Source organism: Cottoperca gobio, chromosome 10 (genome assembly GCF_900634415.1).
Source record: "Cottoperca gobio chromosome 10, fCotGob3.1, whole genome shotgun sequence".
In the NCBI taxonomy this organism is placed as follows: domain Eukaryota; kingdom Metazoa; phylum Chordata; class Actinopteri; order Perciformes; family Bovichtidae; genus Cottoperca; species Cottoperca gobio.
In genome coordinates this window covers 18,098,442-18,123,216 of record NC_041364.1, presented here as the reverse complement: position 1 = coordinate 18,123,216, position 24,775 = coordinate 18,098,442, and the positions used below count along the sequence as shown (strand labels likewise).

The window sequence follows — 24,775 nt, the reverse complement described above, 5'->3', positions numbered from 1 at the left end:
ATCCAGACTTCACCTATCATATGACAGACGACACTGGCAGTATAGTCAACCTACTCGAAAAGGACGAAGAACGAGTCCTTCGTGTCATCATCGACAAAAACCTCAACTTCAAGGCACACGTCGACAATATTGCACAGAAGGCTAACAAAGTCCTTGGGATAATTTGACGATCTTTTACGCATCTGGAAAGAAAAACCCTCGTATTGCTATACAAGAGCCTTGTCCGACCAATTTTGGAGTATGCGGAACCAGTTTGGAATCCAAGCAAGCAGTACCAGATAAACGCCTTGGAACAGGTCCAACGTAGAGCCACACGACTACCTGACCACGCAGACAAGGACTACTCGTTTCGATTGAAGTTGCTAGGCTTGCCATCACTAAAATACAGACGACGCAGAGGAGACATGATTGTCACGTATCAACTCCTGAACAACAAATACAAAGTGGACACGGATACGTTACTCCCCAGACACAGCAGTGACTGGACTCGAGGACACTCTCTGAAGTTGATCAAACCCAGAGCGAACAGACAGATAAGACAACAGTTCTTTAGTAACCGAATCATAAACGACTGGAACTCTCTACCAAACCACGTTGTGACAGCCCCGTCCCCTGACGCTTTTAAATCTGGACTAGACAAACACTGGAGGGACTATCTCTACAAATACTAGCGTACACCCAAAAATCTATGTTAAGACCAGTAGTATACATAGGCATATTGCCTTCACACTACTGTAACCATGATGATGATGATGATGATGATGATGATATTGATGATGATGGTCGAATTTTGGTATTCTTGGCCACTGACTGACTGACAGGCATGACAGAGGAGTAAATGCAATACACAATATAAATAATAAATTAGAATACAATAAATATGCCAAACTACTACAACTAAAATATGAACACTAGAAATTGTAAGGACCCAGTTTAGAGGTGAAATACTGCCCCCTATTTATTTGGAGCTGGTGGCTAGGAATTACACATTGAACCTTTTACTGTTCAATTATATTTTCTGAAAATTGCATCTTCCTCCATTATGGTCTAAAAGTTGTTTCAAAACTGCGGAGGAAAATACTAAATGTGTTCTATGTATGTAAGACTGAGTTAAAAAACAAAAAGAAGATGTGTAATATATGTTTAAAGTCATAGAATTAAACTTTTAATCTTCCTCATGTCATTAAACTATTTCCCTGTGTGTATGTGTCAGTGGATCAACAAACCAACCCAGCTAATTAAGTTATATAGGTTAGGGAAAAGGCCTGGAAACACCTGAACAAGCAACACGTAGGTTTACAACTTGACTACTGCGTTTAAGAGGAACACTTAGAACTCATTGAAAAACCAAAATTGTAGACACAACTTCATTTTTTCAGTTAAACATTTTTTATTTCATGGAAATACAACATAACTTCAATCCTTTGCAGGACCATTGTTGTACATTTTATATTCTTTTTCTCCACTTTTTTGTACTTCAAAACATGGTCACTTGTACAACAATATCATAAACAAAGCCTCATGTCACAAATGGAGCCATTGATGACAATAAATTACACTTGCCATGCTAAGGTTTTGAGATGATACATTGGTACCTTCATTTTCACTAGATTGACCCTTAAATGAACAATACGTCGGAGTTGAATAAATATGATAAAAAGACACTGGAGTTACAAAAGAAAGTTTGTTCATTCAAAACAGCAGAAAAAGATCACAGGGCAGTTTGGGGAGAGTTACTTCTTAATAATTCATTTGTTTTCCTTCATATGGAAAAAAAAAAATAGGGACACATTTTGCATATTTTGATAACACTGCTAAATCTAAAGCAAAAGTCCAACAATAGTAAATACTGACTATGTTAAGGAAACTGCCCTTTAATTATAACTCACATTTTAGTTATGATTTTCTTTCCTTTATGTGCAGAGTATTTCATAGGTCTGCAAGATCAACATCATCCATTCACACTCAGAACAGGTTAATCTAGTACAGCACTGTCTTTATACAACCTAGAGATATTTTCTAATCTTGTTTCTTTCATTGTTTTTTTTACTCTTGAAAAAGCAAACATATTTACCCAGATGAAGATGTGTCTTTTCAAAATTGTAAATAATATCACTGTATTAATGTACAGAATATAAAAAATCTTTCCAACAGACATAAGAGAGAGAGAGAGAAAAAAAGAGTTGATGAGATTTCCAGCCAGTAGTAGAGAGGCAAGTATACCAAGGATGTGTAAATTAAAAAATATTAATAATTAAAAAACAAGAACAATTACAACACTCAACACTTCACTTAGTTTAACAGTGAAATTTACAGTGGAACTGGTACCGAATAAAAATGTGTCAGGAGGAAGCAAGAAAACAAGATGAGGAGGGGGCGGTGAGATAAATAAAAGCAAATCGAAAATGCTATGTACCTTCATTCCTTTGAAAGCAAGCAGGTGAAGAAGTATTTGAATGCGTCATGATAGACACTGTGCACCATGAACAAGGGCAGACCAGATTATTATTATTATACAAATGAGTGAAGAGTTTGATCACGATTAACAGGTTTGGGCCATAATAGAGGACACATAATGGTAGCACAGGTTCACTGGTGCCTGTGCTACTACGGTTAGTAGCTGTAATAGCACTTAAGAGCACCGTGTTAAAATATCTTTATATAACTTAGAAAATTAGTTATTATGTTGCTTTATTTAGTCTCTTTATTTAAACCTTGTTAGATTTACTTTTGTCTCAGCTCTTGATTGCCAATTCTGAAAAGGCATTTAGGAGTCCCAACAGCTGGGACTTCAAACGAGTGGCTTCAGATTATAGGATAGAGATACTCTTTTGGCATTTGTGTCCAATCCACAGGTGTGCAGCGGAAGGAATAAGAGAAGGCATGCATGAGTCTGAGTGAGAGCCACACAGATAGTAAAATAAAAAAAAGATAAGGTGTGAATATACACATCCGCCTCTGTCCTGGTCCACTTCTAGGGGCTTCAAGAATTCAAAGACAGCCACATTTTATATAGAGGAACAGTTTGAGAGGATTTGCCTTTGGATTCTTAAAGCCAGTGTGGAGCCATCGTGGTCGTTTATACCTCTACAAGACCAGGAAGAGGCAGAAATTAGTATCACAGCTATGTGTGTTTTAAGTATGTGTGTGTGCACTATGTGTGAAGGGTGTATTTCAACAGGTGGTCGCCAGGGATTGGTGTATAGGAGGTTGGAAACAGCGAACGTGCTCCACAGTGGAACTGTCCGTCTCCACTGCCTTCATGTACTTGTTGAGGATGGCAAAGATCTCATTGTTGAGGATCTGGTACTTCCTAATGCGGTCGGCCATCTTCTTCAGGGGCTGTGAAGGAAAACAATAGAAAAAGGAATGAGTCGGACGATATCACAAGGTGTGTTTATGCGTGCGAGTATATGTAGGGGATAAAAGTATACCCACCACATTTTTGATGATCTCGTCTTTGCCGTCCTGTCGTTGGACTTTGAGCAGGTGGTAGCAGAAGTCAAAGAGGTCAAAACGACGCTGCTGTCCCAACAGCACGATGATGGCACAGCCGGCCCAGTTCAGCCCATCCCCGAAGCACTGCCTAGAAGGCGAGGCACGTAGAAACACATGAGTTATGTCTCGGTTAAAGTGAGGCACTAGTCTTGCACATGTTTGAGAAATTTCAGCAAGATAATGTGACAAGATTGCTCAATTGATTGTGGAACAGTATCTCGTCTCTTCTGATCCAAGTGTAGTGTGGAATAACCCACACGCAAAAATGGTCGCTGTCTGGACTTGAACCAAGGTTTGGTCACGGATATGTGGTTCAAGTCCAGACAGCGACCATTTTTGTGCCACAACGCCACTGTTTCTTTTTTTTATTTTTTTTGGGGGGGGGGGGGGTTCAAGAGAAGAAGCAGAGGGAAAACTAAGGTGTACTGAAAAAGTTTATACATCTTCTTTTTTGAGCAAAAACCGTGGCAAAAGATTTTCACTGAATAAACTACCGTAATTTCCGGACTATAAGCCGCGACTTTTTCCCCATTTTTCGACCCTGCGGTTTATATAACGGTGCGGCTAATCTATGGATTTTTACAGCTAACGGCCACTAGGGGAATTCCTAAATCTATGGATTTTACAGGTTACAGTCCACCGGATGCCGGAAAAGAGCGCGCAAAAGTAAAAGTGGAACCGCGAGTGGTACGAGAGACAGACGGACATTACGAGAGCGAGACAGTTTGTGAGACACCCTCATTATTACAAAGTCATTTTAACTAACTTTCGCTCAAGTTTGCGAGTGGATCCTGACAGCGTGGAGGAGTGTTAAAACATCCACGATCACCAACGGGTTCCGAAAGGCTGGAATGCTGCGTGATGAAGAGGAGGACGCCGCCACAGCTGAGGCCTTTCAGAGGCTGTTCGATTCCGACAGTGACGAAGAGGAGTTCGTTGGTTTTGAGAGCGACATCGAAAGAGAGAGGAGAGTGGCTGACGAAGCCACCCTGAGCCTGTTCGTTTCCGACACTGAAGATGAGGACTTTGGTGGTTTTAGTACGCAGGAAGAAGATGAGGATTAATGAATCCCCTCTGTGCACGAACCCTTACATATGGTAATTAAATATTAAAAAACCTGCGGCTTATAGTCGGAAAATTACGGTAATCCAGCGTTCAAACACACAGAAAAATTACAAATCCAGGAGCAAAGTCAGGGAAAATACATCCTGTTGTAGTATTTACATTCCATGTTTACAAAACAGCATGCAAAAGAGTGTTGAGTGACATAATCATGTTTTCAGATGTGGTCGATGGCTGAAAAAGACAAAAAGTCCGACACATCTGCAAACAAACTACAACAGAACACAAACCAGCCATGTGCCACTTACTCCGCGGTGAACTCATGTGTGCCCACAGGGATGCAGTAGACAAACTGCATGGCACTCCACAGGCGGTGGAACTCCATACACTCGTCCACATGCATCACGCCATTGGTGGGCGGAGGCCCGCGCCACACCCCGTCCTGCAGGAAGCTGCGGATGCGCGTCAGGATGACCTCGAACATGGAAAGGCCGCAGCACAGACGCTCTTTGGTCAGAAGGTCCCCCTCACGGGCAATGGCAATTTGCTGGTGAAAAGATCAGCCATGATACAGTTTTATAAAAAATATTAAGCAATATTAAAACATATTAGAAAGACGGAGTGGTGTTGAACTCACCTGTGGGGTTCCCAACCTCTCAATTAGAGGCACAAGGTGGAGAGGGGCGTACTTTGCTTCCAGCCTTTTCATCCTCACTTCCAGACGCTCTCCCTCTATATAACACACAGACATTAGGAGGGACATGTACACGCTGCACAAAATGACACGTAAATCAAAGGGCACCGCACTGTTAGTGGTACGGCAAGTATTTAAATTTCTATTTACCCATCTGCCTCGCATTTAGTGCCTCTAACCCTTTTGTATACCTTTGATGTAGACTCTGGGCAGAATGTTCTGGAAGGGGGCGGCATGAAGCAGGTCACACACTTCCTCCTGGGACTAAGATTCAAGCACAACACAATGAAAAGGGGTCATTTCAATTCAAAGAACATCACCCACTTTGCTTTATGGACACCCTTACAGAGCATGCTGGTAGCCATGAGGATGATGTTGATTTTATAGAACCACCCCCCCCCCCCCCCCCCTCAATACTCCCAACTGAAGGCTTTCATTTAGTCTCAAAATGTAACAACTAAGAGCGATAGCTTTTAAAAGCATATTTTTTTAAATGCATAAAGTTATAAGGAATCTGCCATGAGCTCCATGCTGTAGAAGTATTCTGATGGATGACTCGACACTCTCTTCAGTGATACGCAAAGAAGGAGATGAGATTAATGAATGAGTGTGTGTGTATTGATCATGAAGCGATGTTTATCAAGCCATGATGACAGGCTCATTATTGGCAGGATTATACATTTGTCACACTCCAAACACAACATCCCTTATAATCTGGTTAAGCAGCAAGAGGTCAAGTTTACATCCATCTTAAAAGCTGAGGTAGGCAGTTTATTATTGGCATCATTGGGCAAAAATGTATTCCATAATAACCTTTCAGCATATTGTAATTCAAGTGGTACCCCAGGGTAGGCAGTTTTCTGAAAAGGTCAGCTAGCTAGCTTTGGCTTCGGTTAGCAGAAGGCTAAGCTATTAGCAAAAGTTTCTCTGAAATGCTATGCTAATATTGTCAGGCTCTCTTTTTGATAAATCCCTCTTCATTTATTGGGTTGCTTTTTAGCGTAGGCAGTTGTTGCCAATGCTGGAGTAGCAGGATATTCCACCATCTGGGACGGGCTAGATATTCTAAAGCCTAAAACAAAACAGAGCCAAGAAGAGGTGCAGAAGTCTAGTCCTCTCTCAGACCACTTGATTATTTATGCTGAAAAAGGTACAATGGCAGATTTCTTGTCCAAAGATGTAAAACATTTGAATTAACTTGAATACACTCTAACCCTTCTGGGTAAAATGTCAGTGTGTTAGTGGTATTCTAGCTATGTGAGGTCATTCTTATCCATCTAGGTGGTTGTCACGGGGATCGTTAGTCAAGGCAACAAGCTATAAATCAAACTAATTGCTTAGAGACAGCATCTTGAAACCATCTTGAAACTAAAGGGTGATGAATGAGAGAAGAGCCATGCAATGATAGAAAAAAGCAACACACACACACTTACAGGTAGTCCAAACCAACATTACACACACACACACACACACACACACACACACACACATTTACAGGTAGTCCAAACCAACAACACACACACACACACTTACAGGTAGTCCAAACCAACATCACACACACACACACACACACACACACACACTTACAGGTAGTCCAAACCAACACACACACACACACACACACACTCCAAACCAACAACACACACTTACAGGTAGTCCAAACCAACAATACACACACACACACACCGGTAGTCCAAACCAACAACACACACACACACACACACACACACAGTCCAAACCAACAACACACACTTACAGGTAGTCCAAACCAACAACACACACACACACACACACACACACACACACACACACACACACACACACACACACACACACACACACACACACACACAGGTAGTCCAAACCAACAACACACACACACAGGTAGTCCAAACCAACCACACACACACACACACACACACACACACAGGTAGTCCAAACCAACAACACACACACACAGGTAGTCCAAACCAACCACACACACACACACACACACACACACACACAGGTAGTCCAAACCAACAACACACACACACACACAGGTAGTCCAAACCAACAACACACACACACAGGTAGTCCAAACCAACCACACACACACACACACACACACACACACACACACACACACACACACACTCACACACTCTCACACACTCACACACACACACACACACACACACGGTTGAAAGAGAGACAGCTGAGTAGTGTTATGTGGCATCACACGAACCAGAAGATAGTATGGAGGAAGAAGTGCAGAGTTAAGCACAAGACTGTACCAACAACCAACCAGAAATGTACTATCACCTCTTCCATGGAAGACGAGGACATAAAGATTATTTAATACAGCAGCCAATTGTGTTTTTTTTTTGTTTTTTTTACTAATTACATTGTTTTGATCAAATACATCAAATTTATTTAGGTTTTTGTGAGAAAAACAAGATTTTCACTTAATTCCTAATGAAATAAAAAGACAGTAAAATGATCTCAGTCCCTTTGCTTCCATGGCTGATTGGAGGTGAAACCGTGTGTGCCAAACTAACATGGTAGAAAAAAAAAGAAGAAACAGAATCACAGCAGCCCAAACCAACAAGAGAGAAAAAGAGAAAAGGTCATTCCGTGTCTGTGTTATTTTGGTACCAAAGAGAAAACCTAAATCCTTACCACCTGTGGTAGTTGCCAGCGTGTAATGAAAAATAGAGTTGTATTTCAGATATTACAAAACACACATCAAAGATCAAACATACTTGAGGACTGGGGACCTGAACGTTTCTGTCCGTCATATTCGATTTAGGATGCGAATCGACATCGTAAATTGGGCAGAAACCTTCAGGCACCCAGGTTTATTGCTCACCCACACAAAAACATGGCAGTCAAGAAAGCTACACATTAGCACACCCTGATGGATTTAACAGTGGAAAAGTAGGTAAAGCATTAGAATAAAGGGGAGACAACTAATATGGCAAGAGAGTACAGAAATAATCAACATTTCAAAAGCACAAAAGACAGAAGAGGAACAATAGGCTCAGGGGTATAACACAGTAATGTAATAGTTTGAAGGGAAATGAAAACTAAAAGGAAATGCCTTACCAGAGCTTGCTCGATGAGGAGGCAGAAGAGGATGGCATTTCCAACCTCCCTTAAGCTCTGGAAGACATCTGTCTTCAGCTCAGCATACTCAATAATATCCTTGAGCTGATGGTGGAAGAACTCCAAGATACCTGGAATGGTATGGATAAAATAATCCACCTTTTGTTCAAACAAAATCTGTTATTGAACCAGCGACTCATTCCTACAGTCAAACGTACAGCCAAGCAGTAAGCAGCTGCTAATATCTTATCGAGCCATTGATAATATATGGCGACCAGGATGAATCAGCGTGATGTCTGTGAGGGGTTCGGCTGCCCTGACCCACATTTGGTCCGAGCATCAGGCAGCATGTCAGCTGAGGACAGGAGGATGATTAACTGTTGACAGTAAGATCACAGGCAGTAAGCCAGGTATAAACTCAGGTCAGACAACATCAGTAATCTACAGATTACTAAACGCGCGTCATCGGTCTCTAATCTGTACGCACAGCTCAGGCCGAAATGCAACGTCAGAGGAGTTACAAAGTAGGTAGGTAGAAAAGTAAAGCACCTGTTACGCTTTAACCCCGCATGCATCTCTTAGGACATGTTTGTTTTTTTCATTATTCGATCACTTTGTGTTAATGCATATTGCATACATTTAGGTAAGGGTGTGAATTTAGTTTTTCCTTGGAATTTTGGAAGATCAAACTCAGCTCCTATAATAAGTCTATAAAAAACTGTGTTGACAAAATACAGACATTCGGACCCTTAGGGACAAAAGTGTTTCTATTGAAACTCATTTAAAAACATAAATATTTGAACCAACTGCCATTACATCTGAAAATGATGCATTGTATTATACCAGGCTTTTAATCTAGAGCTCTGGTTTCAAAATTGTAGTTATTTAAGCCATTTTCTCATTACCCTGTGGGGCAAATAGATGCTATTTTCCTGCTTTCCACTCAAGTTATGGCTGCTGTATTATGTATGACCGCAGTGTTTGATACAATGCATCAAAATCAATGTTGTTGCTAATTATTAACATATCAGACTGTGAAAACATTTTAAAAAAAAAACTCCCCACAGCATTTAGTGTACAGAAAATAATAAAACATTTATTTTTTATTTTTAGCAAAGTGGCATCATGTGAAGAAACTGGCATTTAATGGGTTAAAATTCTGGTAAAAAAAAAAAAGAAGTTGGTCAGAAGATCTAACCCAGTGAAAGTGGAAAATAATATTAATACATCATTGCATGGCAGTTTTTTGACGCGGACATCAGAGCAACTGTTTAAAAAGGAAGCACAAGGGTTCACTTTTGTATGCCTGATCTACATTTTAAAGTATTTACGTCCTTAATTGTATTTCTGTATTGCATGTTGACAAATAGATCACTTGTAACTCTTTGTGTATTTCTTTATTCACATCATATTACCGCACCAATCCCAAACTTGATTGTCATTGCAGCAGAGTTGCTATTTTCCCCACTGTGTCCCCAGTCGGCTCGGTCACACCCCTTGTTGATGTAGCGGCTTATGTTGCCACGATTTTCTTCTGCTGGCTGAGTGCTGCAAATATTTAACTGCTGCTCTAAATAGCTTGATCTAGTGACGGGTTCTTTTAAGCCTTAAATGCACTCAAAGAGGCAGCGTGTGCATAAAACACTAAAGAGGTTAGCAAGGAGGACAGTGCTAGTATTTATTACATCGGTAGTGGAACTGCATGGAAGTGTACTGAATGTAGCAAATAAATAACAGTTGTCCATTAATATTAATGTGACTCATGTAGGGTTTTCAGATACATTTGTAAATGTGTTTCTGTCTTCAATATGTCCACCACTCTTCTACACAACTCAAGGTAATACATGTAACTTAAAAAGGCATGGAAAGTGATGTAATGTAGTGATTCGCCTTAACAGTGGGGACCGTAAGCTCACCTGGGGAGCCATACTCGTGGCGCGGCAGGCGGCAGATCTTGGGCATGACTTCGATCAGAGTTTTAACGTACTGCAGGATGGTGCCCTGTAACTGCAAAGTGACACGGAAGATAGATAGAACACAGCGGGCAAGGGGAAGAGAGGGCACGAAGGAGAAAAATCCCTGTGAGAATCCAGCACACTGAGGAAGGAAACATGTTTTTAAGGATGCTATGGAAAATGAAGATAAATACCAGGCTCTTGACAATCTTAAGCAGCTCCTCCATCACTACAGCAATGCCCTGGTATCCAAGGAGACGGCAGATGGTCTTGAAGTGGGGCGGGCCGACAAAGTTTCTGTAGGAGCTGTATATGTGGGAGTAGGCAATGTTCAGAGGCTGAAAAGAGAGGAAGACACAGAGAAACAGAAGCTGTGTTAAGATGGAACAGTAGGAAGACAGGTTTCCTTCACACATACTGCTATAAGATTTATATCAAGTCATCAGCGGCACCACACCTTGGACCCATACAGGTAGTAAGGCTGCACGTTGGCTGGCTTGTCTCTTTGAGGCTCCTGGGTGAAGGGAATGGCTGTGCGTACAAAGCTGATGAGAGAAAACAATGTTTTTAACCAAAAGAAAAGGAAACAAAAGCTATTTTAAAAATGTTATCTCTGCAAATATACGCTGACAAACTGACCGGTTTGTGGATCCGTTGTAGCAGTAGTTAGGGAGGAAGTCGAAGTTGAGCTCCCAGAAGACGTGGAGCGTGATTCGCCCGTACGGAGCGGAGACGTTGTGGTTGGCCTCGCGGAACATGGCGTCGAAGCTGTCCAGGGTCAAATGCTTGCACAGGAGCCGGTGGGTTAGTCTGTTGATCTCCAGCAGCCACTCCAACTCCTGTGGAGGAGGGATACAGGAGCACACAGTGGTTGTGATGAGGATATATGCAGGCTTGGGAGGGTTAGAAAATGTGGTCAGTAACCAAATCCAAGTGGATTAACGGGATTACTTTCCGTTCATTTTGGATTACCTCCAAACCAAATATGCAAATATAGACCAGAGAAAATAAATATAAATAAGATGACTTGTTTTATAAACTCAATACACACTTGTGTTTTCTGTAAGCGAACAGCATTATTTCTGTGTATGCAAACAATGTTTATATCCTCAATGTACTGATGTTAGGCTGCAGTGCTATTTTAAGCAGTGTTGACTGTGTGGCAATGCACCGCACGGTTTTCGACACCAGGTAGTGCCTGTGAGTGAGTCGCAACATAAAAAGCAGAAGTTGCAGATGAAGAACTATTCATCCTCTGTCGTTGTTGTTACCTGCCGTGGCAAGAAGATAAAGTTTTGCAGAGAAAGCATGTAGGCAGACTTTAGAGTGGGATAAATGTGTATATTGTGTCAAACTACGTCCTAGCGTCTGCCTGTGTCTCTGGTTTTGAGCATTTAAATGTAAAATTAGATGAAGAGTCCTTGGATGATGACATTTTCCCAGCTGGAAGGCAAAACTTGCACTGCACTGTGTTTACTGCTTTACATACAGTACAAAATAATGTCAAAATGTCCAACTAGTGAAAGCATAGAGGTCGTTGTGCAAACCTTTTTACTGTAACTGTAACGAACACAGTTATTTATTCCCCCCCCCCCCCCCCCCCCCCCCCCCCGCCTGGATACATGCTAGCTTTGGGAGTGTGTGATCTTACCACTATGGAAGTGAGGTCCTCGCTCTCAAAGCGGCTGATGGCGTGGTCCAGGGACTTGTACATCGCTGCCGAGATCCTCTGGGTGATCAGACGGTTCAGGTCGATAGAGCGACCTAGCAGCTGCAAGACACAGGAGGAGCGGTTAAGAAATACAGTACAACACAAAATAAATAAAGTGCAAAAAAAGGTTGTTGCTAGATGAGCCGCAGAGGAGTGCTTTCTTGTCTGCAGTACCTGTACGTGTCTCTGCTTGAGCAGCGTCTCGTAGCGGTTTGACGGAGGGTACGGGATGATCACGCCATAGTTTTTACACTCCGCTCTGAAGCGCTTGTCTAGGAGGACGCTGTGAAACACGTGTGATTTAGTTAATGAAGATTGCAGGGAAAATATCTGCCAATAACTACAAACACACAACAGAGGAGGTCACTTCTCCTACCTTCCAGCCATGGCTTTGTAGTAGGCGAATATCTGATCCGCTAACTTGTAGACAAACTGGTCAAAGCAGAGGTTTACCTGGGAGCAGGAAAAACACTGTGAAGGTGCCGTTTTCAATTGTATGTGCAATGTATTCGAGTGATGGACATAAGAGCTTACCTCAGCTTCGATTTCATCGTAAAGGAACTGCTTCTTGAACTTGGTGAGAGCGTAGTAGCCGCTGTCGTTATACAAGTCTAGAGGATACAGCACGTATCTGGAGGAGGCAGAATGGTGGTTATAATACGGTCGGTTTTCTCAAGGTACAAACACAGTGCGAGTTTGCCGCTGGAAGTTCTGTCTTACTCCATCATGGAGGGCTCCTTGGTCTCCAGGATGTGGTCGGTGAGGATCCAGGGCATGGACATCTCAATGGGGAACTGGATTCTGCGACCCATGGTCAGCTCCAGGAAGAACTCTCTGAACCACAGCTGGGACAGGTCGCAGCACTGCTGCAGGGCCTCTGCATGGGGCACAAAAGGAAATAATTAAGATCTCCGGGTATTGCAATTCATTACATGACTCATCACCTCAGGGCCTTTTTACAAGAGCTGCCTCAATATGATCCGTCCTCATGGCCTTACGTTTCTTACTACTTTTGTCATTTTAGTTTGTTTGCAATCTATGCTGCAAGTCTCCTCTCACCGCTGAAGTTGAGCAGATGTGTGAAGAAGAAGGAGTGTTTGTGGAAGTCTTCAATGGCCACCACGATGGGTCCATCCAGACTGCTGCGGAGAGTCTTCTTAGAGCCACTCTTATCTGCTATCAATGACTCCAGCATGGTGCGCACCATGTACAGCTGTGGAGGGAACACAAAGATGAATACATTACTCACAGCAAGTTTAACGGGGCAAATGAAATGAACCATTATTAATAATTTCCCACCACATTATTAAATATGAATGTCATCTAAGATATGTGAACATCTGAATTACTATTATTCCAGTACACCAGTTCAGACTATTGTAGAGACCGGAATGTTTTCAGTGAACCAACAGCCTTCAGTTTTGGCTTCTTTCCCCAAGCACCCTGATCTATTTCATGTCCTACCTGTGTGCTGGAGGGTCCCACAGCCCTGCGGGGCACTTTGATGTCAAATCCACCTTTTGGGTCCTTCTCCCCCCTCAGGCAGGGGTCATTCGGAGGTTCCCTCGCCCCATCCCAGTCACAGACAGTCTTTCGGATGGCCTGAAGAACACTACAGACAACGAAAACAGGATTATAGAAGCGCTTCGGGTCTTTAAGAGTCCAACAAGAGCCACAAAATTCTGTTTAAAGTAGGTTTGATCAGATCATTGTACCTGATGAGGACGTTCTTCTTCTTGCGTACAGCCTGGCGCAGAGGCTCTCTGAGCGTCATCTGGGCAAAGTCCTGCAGCGCTGCGTAGATGGTATTCCTGATGGCCTGGTTGAACACAGACTCCATTCGGCCCATCAGAACCTACACGGATCATCACACAGCACCGTGATCATCATCGTCATCTTGGTCATAAGGGCTACTGACCATCAACTCAGTATTGAAGGAATGATTTGACATTTTGGGAATTACACTTAAAGATTTCCTTCCAGAAAATGACAGAGCCAGACTAACACTTTCCGTTTCCAGTCTTTATGCTAAGCTAAGATATTGCACTTCTGGCTGTCGCTTTATATTCAACAGACACATGGAGTGGTATTGATATTCTCATCCAACTCTCAGCTAGAAAGTAAATTGTGTATTAGAATAGTGTATTTCCCCAAATTGCAAACTATTCTTTTAAGGTTAACAAAGGCATCAAAGATGTTTGGTGGATAGCTTCTCATGTTTGATCCAATTGTCTGACTAAATAAGCTGCATATCCATTAATATATGTACAGACAGAGTTTAAAAAATGTCCTTTCACCATTAGCTTTGGGAGCACCAATAAAAGAGCTACTCAGTGTGGCCAGTGTTTTACCTGCAGCCCTTTGATCATGGCAATGACCTCCACCAGGGCAAATTTCTCTTCACTGGTGTAATTGTATCGCGTGGCTCGTTCATACTCCTCCGCTGTGCCCGGACAGTCCTTGTTACAGAATTTATCCGTGGGATGGACCAGCTTCCACGAGTACTGGAAGAGACGAGGAGAGCTATAAATAAATCAAAGCTACAACGATCAATGGCAAAACGACAAACTTTTCATACCTAATCCCGCACAAGCGTTTACACACACACACACACATACACACACTTTTCACTTACAACTTCCATGACGTGCGTGCTCCACTTGGACAGCAGCTGCAGACCCCTCAGAGCGAGGTCGAACAGCTCTCTGTACTCCTCGTCCGACTTCTGGCTGTCCAGGCCCGAGCCCGTCACCACTTCGCTGTTGCTGTAGCGCGCCAGCTCCGAGATGAAGCGGATGTGGTCCTCTCTGATCTGCACCATCTGCTCGCACAGGTTGTACTGTGGCGAGATGCTGCTCTGGGTGCACGTCCACCTGGGCACAAAATGGAGAAGATGGAGGGTTGGGGGGTGGGCGGGAGCAGATGGCGTCGTGGTCAACAATTGTTGGTTTTGCGGTCGAGAGCATTTCTGTACACTAGACGGCTAGACATGTCCTCTTACTTGGACTTGTTTTCTTCGTAGTGGGCACTTGTCTCAATGTAGCGCGACAACTCTATCTGCATGTCTCCAAATAGAGGCACCACTTGAAGCTGAAAGACAAGAGGAAAACATGCCTCACATTCGTCTCATGCACACAAATACAACACAAAGAGGTGCAGAAAAGGCAAAAACCTTACTTTGAAGAACTTGTCAATCTTGCTTAGGTTGATCCTCTTTTTGGCGTCGAGTTTATATATATTACTCACGTTCCCATCCATCAGGTACAGACCAAAGCCCATCACCTGACACACAGAGAGAGGCGGTTTGTTCTAAATTAGCTGAAGGACATTTAGCCAGCTAAAGATCACACTATTGATGGTTATAGTTTGGCAGTAGGAAAAGATGCGAGTACCTTAAGCAGCATGTGTTTCTCACTGGGTGTCAAATACATCTTGTTCTCATAATAGTCGACACAGATGTTGACAATGTCTGCCAAAAGCTCCTCGTAGCCGGGAATCACCTCCAACTGTTGGTGCAGGCACTTCACACAAACAGAGGGAACAACACCTTCACATAAATTCATTTACAGACAAAAGGGAGAAATTACTAATTTTACCCTGCAAATAGACATATACAGTATATATAGATTTAAATATAAAATATTTTTAATGCAATCAAAAGGAAAACAAGTCCGTTTGTAAAGAAGAAATTGCAACGTTGGAATTTGTGAATGCAATAATTAAATTAATAAATGAAATTATGTTTTAAATCATTAGTATGTGTTTTAGTTTTAAATTACAGTCATGCACTAAACAAATGGTCTAAAACAAAACAATCTAATGCCATCGTTATCTGACTGTAAAGAGCAAATGTGAAAGTTGAATACTGCTTGTTCAACATGTTAATGTTTGGGTTAACAGCTAAATTGCTCCATAAGACAATTTTATTCCGACTGCAAAATCTGTCACGTCACCTTTGGGAGAGTACAAATGTGATGAGTCATTCATCTGCTCTGCTTGTCTAGCATGTCATTTCCTGGAATATTTGGTAGAAGGTCGCTGTAATGCTGTACTATTACAGCCTTATACAATCTTCCATCCACCATGTCCTTTACACATTTTTACACCACACGCTGAAAACACAGTCCAGAGTCTGCACACCAACCTGAGTGATCCTGTTGTGGTTGGCTAAAAACATCGAGAGGTTCTGGGACTCCTGGATGGACTGAGGGTCGGCCATCTTCCTCAAGAATTGAGCTGCCCTGAAGGCAGAGGAGGAGAGAAGTGTTAACTTTGCTCCAACTAAAAACTATTCTACATTAGGAGTCTCTGGTTCGCTACCTTTTGTATGCAGAGTGATCGTTCTTAACGCTACACTTCATGTTCTTCAGCTCGTCCAGCACTGCAAACATGTTGATAAATTTGCCCAGAGTGAGCAGGTAGGCCTCAGACACAAAGTCCTTCCTTCTCTCAGCGTGACACAGACGCTTCACTTCGCTACAGAAACGTTCTATGGCTTTCCGCTGAAAATAACAAAGAAACCAGGATACACGGAATTGTTACACGATTTACTGTGTACAAAAGGACACCAAACATGCAAACTCTGAAAGGAAAATGTACGTCATTTTAAGAGCCCAATTGTACCGTCATGCAGATGAGTCTTACCTGGAAGTACATGAACTTCATAAGCTTGGTCACTTCAGGTTCTAACACCTCCACTGTTTTCTCATAGATCTCCACCCTGTTGGGCTGCTCATTGCATTTCACCTAGCAAACACAAGAGGGTGCCATCATACAGCTTGATTGTGCAGCAAGACAGTGTGTTTAGTTCTGCTAGTTCATGCAACATTGTAGTTATGTAGTTTGCAGGTAAACCTGATTCAAAAACTGAATTGTGTTTTTGATAAGGTTTCCTATTTTCATGTATGTATAAGCTGCAATTGTCCAATTTAGGGAAGTTATATTTGTGCAATAATGAAGTCATCCAGGTAACCAAGAGTGATGTCCGATTTGCCTTAAATGAATACTTCACCCACAAAATGACCATTTGTATATCAATTACCCGAATTACCTTGAATTTTATGTTTGGAGACATACGAGACAAATAAAGTTTTCTTCAAGAATTCAAGGTAACACGGGGTGAGTAATTTACTATACTGTGTTGTCATTGTGTTGGTGAAGAATTGCAGGGAAAGTTCTGACAGCTAAACTTTTTATCCGGTTGTTGAATGACGTCAGGTTTGGTAAGACGACTGGGATGCAATAATAAGTAGGAGATACGTTATCTTATTAAGAACGTGTGTGTGTGTGTGTGTGTGTGTGTGTGTGTGTGTGTGTTACCTGGGGAATGGCTCTGGAGCAGCTTCTCCAAGTGTAAAGCATCACAGCATACTCATGTCCTTCCTCCAGCATCTCATTCTGCACAAATGGACAAAATAAAACAAAGACATCATTCATCCTTAACATAGGATGGCCTAACCTGAAGCAAAACAAAATACAAAAAGCATCACCTATATTATTTACATCCATGCATTAAGAAATGATCCATGTGTATGGGAACTGACAAAAAAGGAAAAGCTTAAAATGTATTATTGTGGTGCCAAAAGGAGCGGGGAAATATATTGGGTGCACCTAAATGAAGAAGTCAGGCACACCAGCGCAACCACTGTACCACTTTAGTCACTTAGTGCACAGTCACAGCAAATCTACATCTAATTCCTTGTAGATCTTACTTGTTTAATATGTGCATGTTATAAATGGAAATTTTGCAGAGGCACTTGACAGCACAAAATATTTCCAATGTCTCAGACGAGTCACATATTCCAGGATGAATGGGGCTTGATAAATATATTCGCAGGGGAAAATCTCTTCCTTTCAGAAGAAGTAGGTGAGACAGATTTCTCAATCACTCGCTGGCTAAAGAGAGGAGTGTCCTCAAATAGACCAGCTTCAATGGGAATTCCTGATTAAATAAGGTTAAATAAAGCGCTACTTCCCCTCTTTGCCAGTCAAATCACACTCTGCACTCGTTCACCATCGGGGGAAAGAGGTTTAGTGGTCCATTGCCTGGCTGATTGTGTGAGGGAAGTGTGTGTGTCTATACCAGTGTGAGTGTGTATGTGTGTGTCCTGCCACAGGCCTAGCCAAATCCTAACAAAGAGCCAAATGATAATCAATTCACAAACAAACAGGGCTCTCTTTAAGGGAGTGAGGCTGCTTCCCAGTTGGCTTTGTGTTTACTGAAAGGGGAACAGCAACTATTCAAGATAGACAACAAAAATGTACTCAACCAATCAGATGTAAAAAACCAACACGATGGCAAGCCATGGCATGTGTTGTTTTTTTAAACTGGTGCACATATCTCACCATGCTGGAGTGGACTGTAGCTTGCTCTATATAGCGGGCGATGCCGGTCACAAATGCATTCCTGTCTTCAAAGTTGGTGTCAAAATTAGCCTGCAGAAGGAGGAGGGAGAAAAGTGGGAAAGGGTTATATTGAAAATGTCTGAAAAACTAGGTGGCGGCGACGGTGTGTGCGAGTGGGTACCTGGTACATGATAGAGGAGGGAGGGGGTTCGATGCATGGCTGCTGGTCCGGGAGGGGCAGCTCCTCCAGCAAGTCCACATTGGACAGGGCATCCTCCAGGGTCACGTGGGTCGTCATGGTAACAACAAGGCGTCACTCACACAACACCCCGGTCTAAGAGAAAGAGAGGATATGAGATAAGGCTGCACAAGAAGCTCTATTACAGAAAATCAGAAGACTGTGAAATCGGACTGTATATGCAACCAGGGCGGTACTTGTACCACAGGGGATTGTTCTGAAGATGCTCGGGGGCACACGGTAAAATTATGTTGTATATTTGATCAAATAGAGAATACGATTTAGTTAAATAATTACATCTACATATTGAGTCAGAACAGCTGAACACTATGTTTACCGAATAAGAAAACTGAGAAAAATAACAGTTAGCTAAAAGTAGCGGATAATCTGTTAAAATCAGATCGCCAGATCGTTAGCTTAAAGTAATGGGTAAAAAGTTGATAGTTGAAAGTGGATATCAGTAAATAGATAACTAAAAGTAATGAATAGTTTGTTAAAAGTGTTAGCTAAGGGGCATCCCGGTAGCTCAACCGGTAGCACAGGCGTCCCATATACAAAGGCTTAGTCCTTGCCCACAGCGGCCACTGGGTCGAGTCCGACCTGTGGCAGTCGTTCCCTCTCTCTCCCCCTTTCACAATCTGCACTTCTCTATCATAAAAGGCATGAAATGCCTGAAATATAACTTAAAAAAAAAAAGTGTTAGCTAAATCATTAGCTTAAATGAATGTGTAAAAAGTTGATAGTTGAAAGTGCATCGGCCTATAACAAAATCATTAGCCAAATTGTTAGTTTAAAGTAATGTAAATGGTTGAAATAGTTAGCCAAAACAATTGTAAAACGGTTTAATCAGTTAGCCAAAACAATTGTAAAACGGTTTAATCAGTTAGCTAAAGGTAATGGAACAATTGTTAAATTAGCCAACAGTAATGGATGAACTGTTAAAACATATAGCTAGCGGTAGGCCTATAGGATAAACAATAAATAGATTACATTAAAATAGTTAGAGTAATTGAATAACTGGTTGAAAACATTCTGTTTCTTCCACTCAAAGTGGTTAGAAGTTGCAGAATTAATAGATCAAATGAATGAGAAAAGGTGAAATATCACACTATACATCAGATGTCGCAATGATAGTGCTTTTCACTCAAACAAATACGCCCAATATTCTCTTGACGTGTCAGGACTCCACTTCCTCTTATAAAACCCTGTCTTGGCTATGCGGTGCAGTACATGTGTGTTCACCATGCACCTGCATCCTCTACCATTTCACTATATGTCAATACACTGAGCGGAAAGAGAAGGGCAGAGGCCCCTTACTGTTTGCGTTTTACCTTTTCCTTTGACTAGAGGCATGTTTGAAGCGTATAATTCTTGAAATGCGAAGACCTGGAAATCTCATTGATTTAAGAGCCGTAGAACGCTCTGGCACTGAATGATATTTGACAAACACACAATTTGCTTTCCTGCAAAGGCAGTGGACCCATGTGTGTTTCACAGATAATTAAGATGAGCTGATATTTTGTACTTTTAATAATTAAAATTAATATGGGGTAATACATATGGACCCAGAATGTAGGTGCAGCCCATGCATACGACTTTAAAATCCACAGCTACTATAATGATTGTTCTCCATCTGATCCGTCCTTGGAATAAATGGCGAGATCCCCTTGAAGCAGTACAGCCATTGCAGTGCTCTCTTCGTCCTTATAAATCACTAGTCCAGCCAAGGCAGTGTGTAAAAGCAGTGTGTATGTGCCCACCCGTTTATCATGTGCCTCTCAGAAATATGTGTTTTACGTCTGACCTGGCAGACAGGGCTGACAGGGCCGATAATCAGCTTAATATTCACAGCCAGAGCACGACTAGAACTAAGAAGGCCAGGGACCAAAACAGCAAAGAGAAAAGAGGCAGATGAACTACAAGTGGCGGTCTCTCTTCTCCTTGTCATAGGTAGGCAAAGTGCTTCACCAAGTGATCATTGATTATGATTCATGGTTATTTGTCCTGGAAGTCAGCCACAGACAGAACCTACCTATTTCCAAACACAGTCATACTTCAACGCACAAGTGGCAGTCATCACATGTAAATGTCAAATAATAACAAGTGTGTACATGTAAAGCCAATGTGCAAGAAGTTTGCTACACATAATGACCACTATCACAACTATAAAGTCTTCATATCCACTTGCTGTAACACTAATACTGTATGACCTCCTGAAAGGAGGTGGGTGGAGTTTCCTGTTGCATCAAACTGTCGTAGTTAACATACACAGAGGTTGTATTTGCATGACGTAAACCACAGGTCTGAAGGGCCAACATTCAGATGGATGGCTGAGTCATCAATACTTTAGTGAGCGACACTTCACTGTTTTGGCGCAGCAAAAGCCAGGCACACAGAGACAGTAAGAAGGTAAATTAATCATGAGTGAGATTAACTGGATATTATGTCAAATCAATCTCCTAATCTCACTTTATGTGCATCAGTGATATTCTCAGATTATATTATTTATAATAACACATGCATGTATAATGCATTTACATGGCTTACATTGTAGCAAGCTGACACTGAGAAGCTCAGTTTCAGTCATTTGCAGAAACATTGTATTTTCTAAGTCTAAGTAACAATGAAGTATGAAAATGAAATAAGTAAAACACCTGCAGATTTAAAATGATACTGGTGTCTAGTGATGAACACTGAGACTGTGCTGCTGCAACCTAGTGATGTTTAAGTAAGAAGACTGTTGTTTCCTGTATTCTTTCCACTGCTGTAACTTTACAACCTGGTTTCACACACTCTCGCGTTCTGGTTATTTTTAACTGTTCATCTTATAGAAAATGAAACATGCAGCTTGCTACAAGGGGTTCTGTCAGGCAGACAGACATGCTCAGTGCTACTAAACTCCCATCTGTGCTTGGGAATACAGACGGGGACTGAAGCCCGTTTGCAGAGTAAACTTTCCCACCCTGTACCCGGCTCTGTTCAACAGTTGGTGTGTCTGTCTGTGTGCATGTGTGTGTGTGCATCTTTACAAAGCACAGGGCCCCTTCATTCCCTTCTGGACATGTAGTAACCTAGCTGTAGGCCTATCCCACCCCCCCCGACCAAGAGAGACCACATAATCCCATACAGTAGTAGTTATAATGCCAAACTGGCATTATAACTAAAGCTACTATACTAAACAAGACAAGCTTGGATCTCCTCGTGACAGCACTAAACCATGAGGATAGAAGAGCTTTGAGGAAGTGTTCAAAAATATTACAACTAAAAAAGAAGAATGGAAATGAGGCAGAGTAGGAAAAGAACCAAAATAGCAAAAAAGCAGCATTTGTAGAAGAAAAGCATGACAGGTATGTGCTGCTAGGCGTGTGTGTAATACATTTTGCCCGAGAGAAAGACAGAGAGTGAGAGAAAGTGTGTCAACTCCAGGGTCACACCACTCAATGGGATCTCCCCCCCCCCCCCCAAGGCAAGCTTTGTAATATACATTTTCATCACCCTCACAATAAGATGAGATGCGATCAGCGTGGAAGAAATCGTGAGCATTTTATGACGCGGGCACACACATGATCATTGCCAGCACGTTCACAGACAAACACACACATAGTCACATGTGTGTTCCAGCAGCATCTGTGCGGTCTACAGTGTGTGCAGGACGCTGGATGGCCGAGGTATTTTGACAGGCTGATTGTCATTTCAGAGACAGGAAAACTGCTGTCGTCTCATGATTCCCATGATGTCACGCTCTTCTTTTAGAGCAACAACAATGACCATCACATGAATATACAATGTGGGGGGGGGGAAAACATAAGCCTGGCTCACATGACCGAGGTTGACAGGAAGAGAGGATGGTAAACAAAAACCTAAAGTAACATCACCAGCCTTTAAAAACGCAGAATATTATTTTTAATGTCAAAGTTTCATTATGAATGTGTGCTATGCTTTTTAAGATCACGTGCAGTATCAAACTTATGTAAGCAAAAAAAAGTCATGATTTGTGACATACAAATAGTTTCTGTTCATCAGTTTACCAGCACAGTTTACCTCTACTTCTCTTTTTTATTTTATATTTGGCTACTTGGTTGGTTGGATATTTATGTCTACAGGCATCTTTCCGTCTTTGTCTCTTAATTTACTCGACTGAAAGCAGCAACAGTACCATCAGCTGCACATGACCATGTTGTCAGTCTATATTAATGCTTGCAATATGGTATGATATACAAGGTTACTGTACATTCAGACATACAACAAAACTAAGTCCAATAGCCATATTATGGTGATATTACTAAGGCTGAAACTAATGATGATTTTCATTACGGACTATCAATTTTCTTTTGGAATAAATGTCTATATAAACTGTCAAAAAATGTCCATCACAATTTCAAGATGATGCCTTGTTTTGTCCAACCAGACATTCAATTTCCAATTATATAAAACAGAGAAAATAAAGAAATGCTCACATTTGGTAACCTGGACCTTGTGAATCTTTGGCATGTTCGCTTGATTCATGATTCATGATTCTCTACTGATCGCCTAATGCATGTATCTTTGAGCACCAGATATTACAGTGATATTACTGAGGGAAAATAACCTTATGAAACCAATAATCTGGACATCTACAATCTCTTACATACCACATCTATTGCATGTCTGTCCGGGGAGGAATCCCTCATTTTTTCAACATTAAAAAGGTTTTTTTTTCTAAAGCTAAATCGGTGGTCTAAGAAAATAGGGCATCATATGCTGTACACATTGTTAATTGTAGTTGTGATTCAGGGCTATATAAATAGAATCGACTTGATATTACTGAATACATTTAATGATTTTTCATTTACTATGGACCAGTATTAGCAGCAGCAAAGCATCCACAGCCTGTCATTACATCACTGCTTGCTGGTGAGGGGCTGGCATACAGATTTACAACTCAGTGAGTCTGCAACAGTAGCACAATCATATTTCTACTCCAAGTAACTGGTACTGATATTAATCACAGGATCGAGAAGGGGTCCGATGGACAGTTCAGCATAAAATGGAAAGAGCAGTGTTTAGACATTTGTGTGAAACGGAAGTAAGTGAACCTCATTTGTGCACAAGTAACAGGCCTGCCTGCCATGATGGCTGTGAAAACGTCTATAATGCATTAACATGGTGTGCCCTGCTAGCCGGATGGGTCAAGGGGGCGATCGAGGAGAGAAAAAAGGCAAAAATTGATGAAAGAGAGTCGAAGCAGCGATGTGAAATCGAGCCGTCTGAAGCATCAAATTCGCTCCCCTCCTTATCATAGCGGACATCTCTTTTCTCTGTACGGCGAAAACGCTGTTATCAGGTCAGAAAATCGTCTAGCTTCTCCGTGATCCATCTTTCATCAGTGCACTTGCTACACAGGAACCCTCTCCTCACCCCACCCATCTCAGTGTGAGCTACGATGCCGATGCAAGCTAACGGGGATCTCATTCAGAATAATCCGGGAAAAACGGGACGCACAATCCGGCTCACGGAGGGCGATTTCTCAGCGATTAATGATATTATCTTATTTGTGCATGGACAGATAGGGAACAGGATTGATGCACAGTGCGAGGAGGAAGAAGAAGGGGGAAAAAAGCCCTCAAGTCTCCAGCCATCATCACTACCCAGCGCACATCCCCAGCCCCCGTTCATCTTCAACGCTGCAGCGGCTCCATCCATCGCTACATTTGCCACATACCTGTAAATTGCATGTCCGTCCGGCGATATCCAAAAACGGGCGGACGGTGTCGCGGTGTGGGACGGCGATCCAATGTTTGCAGATCTTTTTTTTCTCGTCTTCTGTGCCGATTGATGCTCTAGTTTCGCCCCGTACCTACCCAGTGCTGCTAATCCACCCCACACAAAGAGCAGAAAATGGCTGCAAGTGCATTTTCTTAAAGGGACAGTCACAGCGTAGTGACGGGTGATGATGAGGGGCCGGGCCCCCCGACATGTTGACTATATTTATCCAAGCTTTGTTTTATCAGTAAAAAAATATATATGTATTTTTATTTTATTTGTACCTGTGGAGAATGTATTCTGCTTTTCACATTATTGTTCATATTAAAAGTAGTATGTGTGTGTTTGCGAGGGGAAGGGGTGATCAAGATAACTTGGCATGAAATAGGCCAGAGGGTATTGTCCTATTATTTTGTATGCATACTGCCATTGGGATGATAGTA

General features: G+C 42.0%; 1 protein-coding gene across 2 annotated transcripts; it reads right to left on the bottom strand.

Annotated features, from left to right (window-relative positions):
* Positions 1–3,174: 3,174 nt before the first annotated feature.
* On the bottom strand, positions 3,175–24,445 carry cyfip2 (cytoplasmic FMR1 interacting protein 2). Of its 2 annotated transcripts, XM_029441280.1 has the most exons (30): positions 24,292–24,445; positions 18,534–18,686; positions 18,353–18,442; positions 17,327–17,404; positions 16,652–16,753; positions 16,328–16,509; positions 16,152–16,248; positions 15,400–15,528; positions 15,185–15,289; positions 15,009–15,097; positions 14,643–14,880; positions 14,359–14,511; positions 13,723–13,862; positions 13,472–13,619; positions 13,067–13,220; positions 12,728–12,884; positions 12,542–12,638; positions 12,384–12,460; positions 12,182–12,290; positions 11,948–12,067; positions 10,936–11,135; positions 10,754–10,841; positions 10,491–10,634; positions 10,258–10,348; positions 8,342–8,472; positions 5,446–5,518; positions 5,198–5,292; positions 4,869–5,107; positions 3,439–3,586; positions 3,175–3,342 (listed from the first exon to the last, which is right to left on the bottom strand). In XM_029441280.1, exons 2-30 carry the CDS (start codon positions 18,648–18,650, stop codon positions 3,175–3,177), a joined length of 3,759 nt encoding a protein of 1,252 aa, XP_029297140.1. In that variant the 5' UTR covers positions 18,651–18,686; positions 24,292–24,445. The 2 variants fall into 2 exon arrangements, with proteins under 2 accessions (XP_029297140.1, XP_029297141.1); XM_029441281.1 differs by lacking the exons at positions 3,175–3,342; positions 3,439–3,586; positions 4,869–5,107; positions 5,198–5,292; positions 5,446–5,518 and adding an exon at positions 7,379–7,918.
* Positions 24,446–24,775: the final 330 nt, after the last annotated feature.